The 13,114-nt window shown below is 34.1% G+C and overlaps 1 protein-coding gene across 1 annotated transcript; it reads right to left on the bottom strand.

Moving 5' to 3' along the window:
- Nucleotides 1–5,454: 5,454 nt before the first annotated feature.
- Nucleotides 5,455–7,317, bottom strand: LOC18011369. Its single transcript, XM_024150657.1, has 2 exons — nucleotides 6,744–7,317; nucleotides 5,455–6,650 (listed from the first exon to the last, which is right to left on the bottom strand). The coding sequence occupies exons 1-2, from the start codon at nucleotides 7,315–7,317 to the stop codon at nucleotides 5,455–5,457; spliced, it is 1,770 nt and encodes a 589-aa protein (XP_024006425.1).
- Nucleotides 7,318–13,114: the final 5,797 nt, after the last annotated feature.

Genomic DNA, 13,114 nt, shown 5'->3' with positions numbered 1-13,114 from the left:
TTACTGTGGCGTCAATTTGGAAGTGATGTGAAGGGGAAAAAAAAAGAAGAAGATTCTTCTGTTTTTTTTTTTGTCTGTGGTGCTTAAGGTTTGAATTTAAACAGTGTGAGAGTGTAGCCCTGTTAGTTTGGCTTGTCCACAACTTGAGGGATACACAAAAGATTTTGCTTTGACTTATTATTTGGTATTTTAAAATAAATATAATCAATAATAATAATCAGTCAGAGAAATATCTGTTTTTCTTGGGAGGGTATGAATCTGAATTAAATATTCAAAAATAAAATTTATAAAGTATAAAATAAAAGAGTAATCGGTGATCTTTTTGTATATTTGAAATTTTGAAATGTTGAGGTTAATCCTTCATCTGCGCTAGCACTGATTGAGCCAAGGACGGGATTAGCCACTTTCAAGTCCATGAAATGGTCTGCCAAGCCCCAGGTCTGCTCCTTTTGATCTTTGATCCACAATTTTTCTTTAATTTTCTGTAGAATTCAAGTCAGCTCGATCTGGTGGTTGATATGTTCTTGCTATGAAATTTTTAGCTGTTTTTGTGTGTGTGTGTGTGTTGGTAGGTTATCAGTGCTTGTAAATCGTCTCAAGTGATTGGTTTTCTCTTCTTGCTCGACCAAATCGCTTACGCCCACAACTTAATCGCGTTTCTGATCTCGTTACTAGACGCACTCATCGATACAACCAAGATTACTTAGCGTTCTTGGTTTCCAACAACAAAAAATTATGATCATTCTATTATACCTTTGATCATCGTGCTCATGACAGGAGGCAGGCTTACTCTCAGATTCCTTTACCAAAACCGCGAGACTTTTCTCTTAGTGTGTTGAGAAAGAATTTGAACGATATCGGTAACAGAGCTTTCGAAGATATATTTGTGAGAGCAGAGAGTTACAACAAGGAGACACTTTTGGCTTCAGAGAGAGAGAAAGTCATTGAGGAAATGATGAAAATCAGATTAGGTGTGCAACAAGAAACCGTTAACAGATTGAGTGTTCAACAAGAAAGGATTTCTACTACTCCTCCTCCTCCTGTTACAGAAGAAACAGGAAAGACCGCCTTAGAGACAGAAAAGGAGGACACGGATTGGAGGAGAAAAGGAAAAGGCGATCCCGGTTTTTCTGATTTTCCTTAAAGGATATCCAATTTTGGAAGAGCAAGTTAGGTTTTACTTCGAGAGGAAATTTGGGGAAGTGATAGAAGTGATACAGATGCAAGAAGTGAAAGAGGATGAGCAGCCGTTGTATGCGAAGATGGTGTTAAAGATGCAATGTGCATCCAAGATGAACTTACGCCTTGAGCAAGAGTGCAAGACCATCCTTGAGACCAGAATGGCTACGCCATTTTACACGTTGAGCAGCCGGCAACTTCCCTGACCGTCGATCCTCAACGAACAAAAAGGTATTGCCAAGGGCACTTCCATAATTATAATACCCGTGGCTGCGGTGGGTGCAGTATGTGCATGTTATATAAGCCCCTAGTACAAAAAAATTCTAGATCCGCCACTGGGTGGGTGCCACGACAAGAACGGTCAGTAATAGGCTTACGCCAAACAAAGACCCACCAAACTTCTTCATTTCTCTCGATCAAATATTAGTTTTAAGTTAACTTCTGTCTCCCAAGAAATGTTCTTTGTTCAGAATTGTGATGTGAGTTATGGTATATATATGTAGAGAGAGAAAGAGATTTTGTCAATATTTGTTTTTGCCAAATGTAGAGAATTAGAGATTGTGTCTCAGTTTGGTGAGAGAGAGGAATGTAGCGAATCAAATAAGTACAAATTTGTCTGAACAACCATTGTCAGTGTCTTTTTTTTTGTGTTCGTGTGTGTTTTGATGATAGTTGATGCCTTCACGAGTTAGAGCTTGTCACGTTGTACCTTGAATCTTTGGTGTACAGAGATCACCAATATTTGACTTACCACGTGTGCGGTGTGTCTCTTATTGGCCGTTTGAGAACGTGATGTTGACCATTTTTTGAGTAGAAATAGATGAATGTATCTTTTGTATTAAAATATGGAGGATTACTACACTAACCTTAGAAAGTATCTATATTATTTGTTTGGCACACTTTTATTTTTTTTACAAAACTAATTTAGCATACCCAAAACACCCTTTTTGCCTTTGTTAAAAAAAACCTAATTACGAAAATGTCATTACTTTTTTAATGCCACGTAGGCAGATTATAGCGCTGAAAATTTGATAAGTCTACCAGGCTTTGACGTTAGACTTATCAAATTTTGGTCAACGCAAAAATTTTGTCGGTAGAGTTATTAGGTCGATGGTAGATTTATTCGAGAGTTGGTAGAGTTTACAAATATTGGTAGACTTATCTTGGTAGAGTTTTGACGATGAGAGATAGATTTATTATGTTTCGGTAGATTTGTTGTTATGAATAGTAGACTTGTCAAAGGTGTTGGTAGACTTGTTAGATTTATTGACAATGAAGTAGATTTATTTTCTGAGTTGGTAGACTTATGTCCTTTGACAGTAAATTTATGTGTCAATACGTGATGGTAGATATATCTGTTTTATGGTAGATATATCTGTTTTATGGTAAAGTTATATCTTGTTGGTAGATTTTTCGCTTTTGTGGTAGAGATGTTTGTTTTGTGGTAGATTTAAATTCAAGTAACATTCATTCCAGTGAGTGGTAGATTATTTGTTACATGAGGTAGACTTACAGAATATTGGTAGATTTATTTGTTTTGTGGTAGATATGTTTGTTTTGTGGTAGATTTAAATCCAAGTAAAATTTATTCCGGTGAGTGGTAGATTATTTGTTACATGAGATAGACTTACAGAATATTGGTAGATATGTTTGTTTGTTTGGTAGAGTTTATGTAATCTGGTAGAGTTATCGTACGTATGGTAGATTTCTTATAATAATCATGTGGTAGATTAATTAAGTTTGGTATTTACAAAGATAACCTCGATCTGGTAGACATATGAGGTGCTTATGGTAGACTTGTATATATGGTAGAGTTATTTTTCACGCTTGAGGTAGATTTAGTTGTTAATGTTTGGCAGACATTTGACTTTATGGATTGAAATTACTTTTTTGTCCTAAAAGTATTGTCCTATCTACGAAAAAACCAGAGATGTGGTAGACTTGTTTTGAAGTGTCATATGTTAAACAAGTTTCGTACATATGGTAGACTTGTTCCATGGTTATATTTGAGTTGGTTTTGTTACCATTAACGTTTTCTTTGCATGAGTTTGCTAAGATTATGTCGATTAACTGTGATTCGATCACAGATGATTATTGGTATTTACGATATAGATGCCATAATCAATGGTCAAAAATTTCTAACATGAATATTTTTTCTAAGATATATATTTTCTCTAAGATAACTTTGCTTTTCATATTAACTTTGAACATATATGTCATATCTGTAATAACCATCTCTTAACTTATGATTTTTTTATTTTTATTTTTGCATATTTATTACATTTAACTCTATTTACATAAACTCTTACAACATCACAATGTCAAATGATTTTAGTCATGTGTTTTGATTAAAATTTTATACAGTTATGATATACATCATAGTGAAAGTAAAGAAATAAATTAAATTGAATAATAACATTACTAGCAAATATGGTAAAAATGTGAAAATGTCTGGGTCAATGTTTTACGACAAATATAATTTGAAAACAACAATATTATCATTTAAAATCTAATTATCATTTTTACAAATTCAAAATACAGATATACATCAATTTAATAATAAATCTACCATTATTTCAAAACAAATCTACCAAATGCAAATCTACAATTCATAGTAAAACATGTCGGATCGATGCTGGATATCCCATCAAAGATTTGTTCACTATGGCAAAACTCATAATCTGTCAGAAAAAAATAAACAAATACTGTCATTCATATATAAAATTCAAATATATACGACTGATAAATCTACCATAAATAACTAATAAATCTACCAAACACAAATCATTTTTCAAATAAGTTACCATTAAATGACTAATAAATCTACCAAACCACATCGTTTTACAAATAAGTCTATCATTAGATGACTAATAAATCTACCAAATGACATCGTTTTTACTCTAAAATAATTTTACCATCAAATAACTAATAAATCTACCAAACCATATTTCGTTTTCTAAATATCTACCATCAAATAACTAATAATTTACCAAACTATATATCGTTTTTCAAAAAAATCTACCATCACATATTATGAACTTTACAACAAAAAAATACAATAAATCTACCAAACTACTTATCGTTTTCCAAATATATCTACCAAACTTACCTGAAACAAAAAAAATTAGGGTTGCGGGTTTTACAGAAAAAAAACTTACGCCGCCGTCAACCTCCGGGACACCACCATTTCTTCGAAACAACATCTGTCCAGTGCAGTTGTGCGCGATGCGGCGAGAACGCCGCTTAAGAGTCGTGCCAATATTTCCGAGATCTCTAACACCAACAGTAAAACTCCTCTTCCGCCAAACAGAATGTAGAAAACGAAGGGAAAGAGGAAGACGAAGAAGAAAGAAGAAAAAATAAGAAAAATGAGGATATATGAGAAAAAAAAACAAATCTGAACAAGTTTCTGAACGGCGATTGAGGCAAGATCTGTGTGGATCTGTGAAACAAAAGGAAAGCTGTGAAGAGAAAGCTGCGAAAAAAGGGAGGCTGTCAAGTTATGAAGAAGAGCAGCTCCATGAGAGAAAAAAAAACGGCGCAGGAGAAAGAGAGAGAGAAGAAGATGAATTAGGGTTTTTTTTTAGTTTTTGGTTTTGTTTTTTTTTATTTTTGCTTTTTCATTTTAAAAAAATGTTTTTTTTTCGTCAAAAAAAATTTCGATTTTTTAAAATTTTTTTTCGAAATTAAAGGTTTTTCGAAAAAAAATTTTTTATAAAAAACATAATGGCATTTTCGTAATAATATTCAACATCTGGATAAAATGGACTTAAACCAACTTTATAAGGTTAGTCTAGTAAGCCCTTCAATATGTTAGGTTAGGTTTGTCATTTCATTAACTTTAAAGATTAATCTGAGGAATTTTCACATTAAAATAAAATAAATATGTGTTAAGGATAATATTTGGTTGTTTTTTGTTAAGGTGTCAACGGACAAGTTTCCATTCGTGGTATTCACATCTTGCATTCTTTTTTTTTGTCTTTTCAATTGATTTATATGCTCAAATTCTATATTATTTTTTTTATAATTTATTTAACATGTGTGAACTCGGATGTGCGATTAGACCGAACCGAACTTCAATAATATTTGATGCCTCATTTGATTAGCGCCAATTAAAACGTAGCAGATTTTTCATTTAAAAGAACATCGATCACTCAACGGATTTTTTTTTTGTTTATATGAGGTTAAAGCGAAGTAACCAAAGCAACAAATTAAAGTAGCTATAATTTATTCAATACAAACAAATATAATTCAGAAGTTCACGCTAGGTCTTGATCATTCATCATTGCTCACTGCCGCTTCGCTCATCTTTTTCAGTTTATCCATCCTTTCTTGCAGTGACTCCAGGCTCCATAAATCCATCATATCTTCCAAATTACAAAAATTTCCTTTTAGGCTCCTGAATACCAAGGTGTTCAAGCAACGAAGAGAACACTGATCACAAAATGGCCGAAAGTTACCATCATTTCGGACAATTTCAACCTCATTATCATATATTTTGATGATATGGTTAGGCTTCATGTACATGTCTATTCCCAATAAACATGTAACATGAACTGTGACATTGCAATATTCATCGCATGTATAGAACCACTCCGTTGGATCTAATTTTGTTTCACAAACTTCACACCAATACTTGAGTTTTGTTGTCTTCTCTTCTTCTTCTTCTTCTTCTTCTTCGCCGTAACATAGTCTAAGTAGATGTTTATCGTGCTTGTAATAAGCGACCGATGGCAAAGTAGCACAACGAAGGCCCAAAAAGGACTTGCACTGAATACATTCCAAGGAATACGGTGAACAGTTGTAAGACTTGCAACCCATGCATCTACCTTTGGTTAGATTGAAGAAAAGATCATGTGGATGACTGCCATGGACTAAAGGATCAGGAAGGGAAGCACACCTTGTATCTAATTGAAACTCACAATTCTTTTCGCTACATCGGTATATGAAACCGCAACTTTCTCGGTGACAACCACTGCATTTGACCATTCCTTTGGCAAATTCTCCAAACCAAAGGTCATAGCGCTTGGGAGGGAATGGATGAAGGAGGGTAAGTGGGTGTTTGTGTATTGGATGGTGTTTTTTGCGAGGAAGACATGCACATACTTCGTGGAGAGTGAAATCACACTCCATGCAACTATAGTAATTGTCAGAAGCCGTGATCGGAAGGATGCAAGCCTGACAAAACTTATTTTCACGATCACTAGGGTTACACATCCCTTGGATCTTTAGAAAATGCTCATGACTGAAATGATGGATCGTGTATTCATCAATCTTCGTGAATGGCTCGGTATCTTCATCAGGGTCTTCGGGCACTCCTTCAAGATCTTTTCCATCCCAGACATCATCCCTCGTTGCACATTTTGAGTGGAACGCATGAGGACACCCCTTAATGCAAGAGTATTGTCCGTAATTGACGTCGACTGTTTGGCGACAAACTCCACAAGGAAAACCACCCGAAGGAAGGGCAGGAGTGAAAGAAAGCCGATGAGGGTGACGGGTGATCTTAATAACACGGGGTAAGTAGAGGCATTTTCTATGGACCATGTGGTTACATGGGAGACAAGTGTACACGTGATCTGCGGTGTCTTCGAGAGACAAACCACAAGCATCACATGGTAAAGAGAGTCTTCTAGGAAAGAGGGTGAGGGTGTGCTCGTGGCTCTTCTTGTGCAAGATAGTAGAGGGTGGCGAATTTATCGTACAAGAAGCATCAAGATTGAACTTACAGGTAGAACAATGATAGTATAACTTACCAAGAAGTCTTAGACAACATTTGCATTTCAGAAAACTCCCACCAGAGACATAGAAATGAGTAGCACCAGCAGCTTTGGATGTTTCTGAATCATCGGATTCGTGGTTTGGTGAGGAGATGAAGGTGAGTTGGTGGGAGGGGTGAAAAGGGTGAATGATCTCCGGCTGAAACTTATGACAATCCTTGTGAAATTCCACATTGCATGTAGCACAATAGAAATAAAGCCCACGACTGCCATTCAAGTTCTGGCCTTTGCACGCAAAGCAGACCGAGAGTGGAGGATCGTATGGTCGACAAAGGATGTGAGGGTGAGCAGGATCAGACATACAACATGTGGGTGGAGAACGAAGGGGTAAGCAAGAATACTTAAGTACTTTTTCCATTGATTTCATAGAAAGAATGAAGCAAGTTAATGAGATAGTAAATGATAACGTTTCAGATCTTGAAACTTCAATCTTTCTTATGCTCCGAGTTTCAATTTTTTTTGTATCAACAGACAAGAGATAAGCCAACTCCTTCATATCAAAGTCCACTCCTTTTAAGTCTTTTTAAAAGTTAAGCCAACTACTCTTTAGCTGGAGTGCTCTCTTCTATAAGAAATAATTTAAGTTTGGTCACTAACAGCTAGCCCAAAAAATGTTTTAAAAGATTTGTAATATAAAACTAGCTAATGTGTCTGCACCATGTGCGAGATACAAATGCTTAATAAATAGAATGTTAAAATTCAAAAAATAATTTATTTATTATATATTTATAATATGTTATCGTTTTTAATTTATTTCTACTAAATTAGAAATCTGAATAAATTTTTTAAAAAAAAATATTAAAATCAATAATTACTCACAATTTATATATGTAATCTATCGATAAAGTCTAATTCGAGTGAGCCATTTAATAATGCAATTCCCATCATATCCATTACATGCAATCTCATTGACACTTTCAAAGACAAACGAATTAATTGATATGATCTTTATAAAATTTCCTTCATCATAACCCTCAGACTCCACACACATATTTTGCAGATCGATTGTGATTCTTTGTTGTTTTAGAGGTTATGTTGGTAATTGTTTTAAAGAAACATGTAGAGAAAAAAAGAGGTAAAAACCATGACAGTGTTTTAATGTTGGTGTTTCAACATTAATTTTCATTGGCTCGGCTGAGTTGGAGGTTGATAGGATCAAAGATTCGTAGCATTGAATTTTTTCTCAAAACAAATATTGGCAGCATAAGCCAGTTATTATTTCTTAAATATATTATCAATGTTTTTTAATGTATAATTTTTTTATTGAATTTTTGTATAATACTCAATCCATAATTTTATCTACAGTTGGTCCTTATATAATAGTAACAAAAAAACAATTTATTTATTCTCTGTAATTTGTCGATTTTGTTTTTTTGCTATCATGTGGATCATACAATAAATAGAAATTATTAGAATCACTGAATTTTCATAGTTAAAAAGTATTGAACCCATAGCATATACAAAATGTAACTGAAATTGAAAATTTATGTAAAATTTAGATTTTTCATATATATGTTCTCGCCACAATAGATCAATAAATCACCATTTACTTTTATTACAAATCTGTGCAAAAATAATATTCACTATTAATCTTGTTTATTTTTTGGAATATTTATTAACATATAATATATACTTTTTCCAAGGTTGACAACCTTATCAATGCCATCAAATATGAACATGTAATATTTTATCCAAATTTAAGAAAACCCTTAAATGAAAGAATTATATTCAGTACAATCTCCATGAAAAAAAATCAAAGAGAAGCCCGTAAGAAAGATGTGATTGGTTCCTTATGTGTGCTTTAATGAAATTTAAAAACACTGAATCAAGTTTGCAATGAGCAGCATCAACATCGAACTGCCTTAGACCAAGTAGTTTCCTTATCAGTTTGATTCCATCATCATGCCGAATCCACACAAAAAAGCCACGAACCACCATATATATTAAATGAAACATGTGACTTGAGCCAAAAGGTAAAACGATTAAATTTTGTTACCCCTCAAGAGGCTTCTTCATCTTATGAAGTCCTGGTGTCTCTAATTCATTCTCTGTTATCTTCTCAAAGAGGATTGCATACTCTTTAATCGCACTACCTTCCACATAAGCGTCGTTTCCTACTTTTCCTCTCTAGAAGTACATATTCTGGACTCATAAAAAGACACTAAACTAAACCACTTTTTAACACAAAAAGCTTATCTTTAGAGACATGTAGATAGAGAGACACATACGCTGTAACACGAAGTATACATGATGAACACACGTTGATTAATACTCAGGTGTTTTCAGAAACTGCAGGAACATGAAGAAGAGAAAGCAGAGGAACACTCCTTAGTTAAAGGAAAAAGGAACCGAGATGTTTGAAGTGGAGGTGGTGTTCGTAGCGGAGGATTCAATGAGACCATTAGATGGTAGAGATGGCGGCGTTAACGATTAACTCCCATTATTGTAATTATGGTTGGCTCGATGAACATAGTGTGTTTTGGACTTATAGTAGGGTAAGGCCACTTACAAATTGTAATGAACATTCCATCAGTGGAGTATAGCTTCTCTCTGTAGCTTTTATTTCTTCTTCTTCTTTGAAAAATCTAACTTTAAAGAATTAATACGGCCTTCTGAGTTTGCAAAGCAAACTGTCCTTGAGATCAGGGCCATCACATCTTTGTTTCTCATCCTGTGATATCTTATCGCTTCCACTAACTTCTTTTCTTAGATGAAATTGAACTATCTTCTACACACAAAATGGTCAGTCAATCAGTAACTTTTAGGGTACAATATGACCTAAACATATAGATTAATGGTTTATAGAAGTTAGTATATAGTAGTAAAGGAAAAATCACGACTATGGAAACAGTAAATTATTCGTATCTCTAGATTTAGAGCTGGATTCTCGGTTAGACGCCTAAGTCTCAAGTAAAGCCAAGCTTACCTCACAACTAAAAAGAGAGCAAAAAATTGCAGCAAGTGTAGTAGAAGATTTATCGTAAAGCACAAACAAAATTATTGTAAAAAAAAAAATCAAATAATGATCACACAAGAAGCACCTTCTTTTCTATTTTAGTTTGGAAATCGGTCTCAATATCTTTACAACGATCAAAACCAAAATTTGTAACCCAAGGGGCACAATAAAAATCAAAATGATAACATAAATTTTTTTCATCATAAATAACATGAACCAAATCCATTTAATACTATAAGGAACAAACATAACAAAATTATAGTGATGAATTCCATCACCGATCTAATCCAGAATTGTGGATTCTTGGTCATACAGAGCAAAAGATTAGGTAAGAATACTTGACCTCAGTGAGTGAATTTGAGACCGGAAAGTGTATAGGTTCATAGAGACCGGTGTGTATAAGTTCATATGATATGCTAGATTCATATGATATTCACTTTTGAGTTCCCTAAGGTAATTTGGTGTTATATTTGGTGTTCAATTTGTTCCATATGATAGAGCTTAAGCATTCTATTTCTTCATTTTGTAAATAGCGAATGTTATTAGAGTTTGTTAGGTTTTCCTACATATCAGTTTTATTAAATTTAAAAAACGGTTTGATTGATAATGTAATAAAATATTAAACTAATATTTTTAAACCCGATTCGGATAATGATTCGGAAAATTTTTCAGGTTGTCGGGTCATTGGGTCAGCCTAGATCAATCCGAGTCAACCGCGAGTCAATTTTTCAGGTTGTCGGGTCATTTTAAATACATTTTTTCTGCTGTGTGTAAAAAAAAGAAGAGTTATTCTAAAAATTTATGTCACCGAATCAAATTAATTATCACATATCTTTTTTTGTATATTTTTGTTTTTTTTTCAATAAAATATACAGTAAGTATAGTGATCTTATTAATTATAATTTTTCATATCTATAATTATATTTTTTACTGTATATTTTTTCATTCAATTTATTTTCTTTTTATATTATTAAATTTTTATCAGAAAATTTTATATTATAAAACTTATTAGTGTGTAATGGTGAAAAAATAACAAATTATTCAATAAAATAAAAGAAAACAAACCATTATTACTATTAAATTTTTTTTTTGGGGTCAAATATAACAAACCATTATTACTATTATTACTATTAAATATTAAAACAAAAATATATATTAATTATTTCATAAAATCCAAAAAAAATAATGCAGAAAATCCTAGCCAATGTCTCTTGATATTGCTGCCACATCGTCTTCTTCATATTTTGTTAGTCTATGACTCTAAATTCTCTGCATCTTGTTTTAATTTGCTTTTCATAAACTGTTTTTTTTTTTGAGAAAAAGAATCTCATCGATGTAGTAGATTATTGATGGATAATCCTATTACGTTTTTTCCAAACCATAAACCGTCCGAATCGGTTTTTTGCCGGTTCACTAGATTTGAGCAAGTTTTTCTGGATTTGAGCGGTTTAATAAATCTTGAAATTTCAACAAAAACCAGACCAGAAATCTTGTCGGGTCGTGGTTCAACTGATCAAACCATCTGATCCGGTCCAGATCTGAAAAGATTGCATTAAATCATAATGATTTATAACAGTATGTTTTAAGTTAATTTTACACATCATCAAATAATAACCACTAAAAAATTATACTAAATTAAAAAATAGGATAAAAAAATCTTTTTGCAACTGAAACTCATCGTAGATCTAGCACGTAAGCAAAACATTTTGAAACTAGCTATGGAGCTGACACATCAGCAAATCACTATACATAAGTATCCCGGGTTTTCAACAAAAGCCAGACTGGAAACCTTGCCGGATCGCGGTTCAACTGATCAGACCATCTGATCCGGTCCGGATCTGAAAATATTGCATTAAACCATAATAATTTATAGCGATTGTTTTAAGTTAATTTTACACATCATCAAATACACCAATAAAAAATATGCTAAATAAAAAAATAGGATAAAAAGGTCTTTTTGCGTTGAAACTCATCGTAGAACTGACACATAAGCAAACTATTTTGAAACTTGCTGTGGAGCTGACACATCAGCAAATCACTACACTAATAAGTATATAGATAGATTCAGTCACCATTCATTATATATATCAGCAAATCACTACACAAATAAGTATATAGATAGATTCAGTCACAATTCATTATATATATATATATATATGAACTACACGAATCTCCGTGTTATGAGCAGGTAAAATGTTAATTAGTTGTTAAGATATCAAATAAATTAGAAAATATTTTCATCGTGAAATATCGTAACACCCGATTTCTAATATATGAAAAAGGTTATAAGAATTGATTTGGCTACCTATGTCATCAAAATGCACTTATCTTTTCGGGCACTGGTCTTGAGAGAACTCCAGACTTAAGCGTGCTTAAAGCTGGAACAATCTCAGGATGGGTGATCTACCGGGAAGTGGTCCGCAGTACCGTGTGAGTGAGGACAAAGCACGGAGAAATATCACGTGGTGATTGCATCACGTGGTGATTGCAGGGACATTAGACAAGTCTTACGAGTCTCTCGGACCAACGAATCCCGACAATCGGACATGGGTGGGTCAACGGGTCTAGAGAGGACGTTGGGCCAATGGACCTAGAGAAGGACGTTGGGCCAATGAGCCTAGAGAGAGGACGTTGGGTCCACGGACCTAGAGAGGGCGTTGGACTCACTGGTAAGGACGGTTGGAGGGCATTCAGAATTGTTGATAGCTAATTCAGATGAAAGACGAGATCGGGGTCTCATGGATTTGTTGATAGTTAGCCCATCTGGTTCCCAGAAGGGAAGAAGGGAGCGGAGTTTCACAATTGGTATCAGAGCGTGGTTAACCAACCGACTCTGACTCAGAGACAGTAGACAAGTCTTACGATTCTCCCGGGTTAACGTACCGACCGTCGGACAGTGGTGGGCCAACAGGCCTAGAGAGAAGATGTTGGACCCACAGGCCTAGAAAGAGGACGTTGGACTCACTGGAAAGGACGGTTGGGGCGTTCAGAGTTGTTGATAGTCAATTCAGATGAAAGGCAGGATTGGAGTCTCATGAATTTAATAGCCGGCATATCTAGTTCCCAGGAGAAAAGAGGGGAACAGAGTCTCACAAAGATGGTATATTTAAGTATTTAACAAAATAAGACTGCTAATACTGTATATATGTATTGGACAATTGGTGGTGGTCTTGCGCCAAAGAGAGAGGTCTCCTTGACT

Source organism: Eutrema salsugineum, unplaced genomic scaffold, assembly GCF_000478725.1.
Source record: "Eutrema salsugineum unplaced genomic scaffold, Eutsalg1_0 scaffold_7, whole genome shotgun sequence".
Lineage (NCBI taxonomy): Eukaryota > Viridiplantae > Streptophyta > Magnoliopsida > Brassicales > Brassicaceae > Eutrema > Eutrema salsugineum.
This window is presented reverse-complemented; position numbering and strand designations above follow the sequence as displayed.

What these genes read in the sequence shown, in the direction of transcription:
- LOC18011369 (XM_024150657.1), bottom strand. Translation starts at nt 7,317, where the DNA reads ATGGAAAAAGTACTTAAGTATTCTTGCTTACCCCTTCGTTCTCCACCC. An exon ending in CGCAGATCACGTGTACACTT is followed by an intron (nt 6,651 to 6,743) that starts GTCTCCCATGTA and finishes TTTCTTTCACTC; the next exon opens with CTGCCCTTCCTTCGGGTGGT.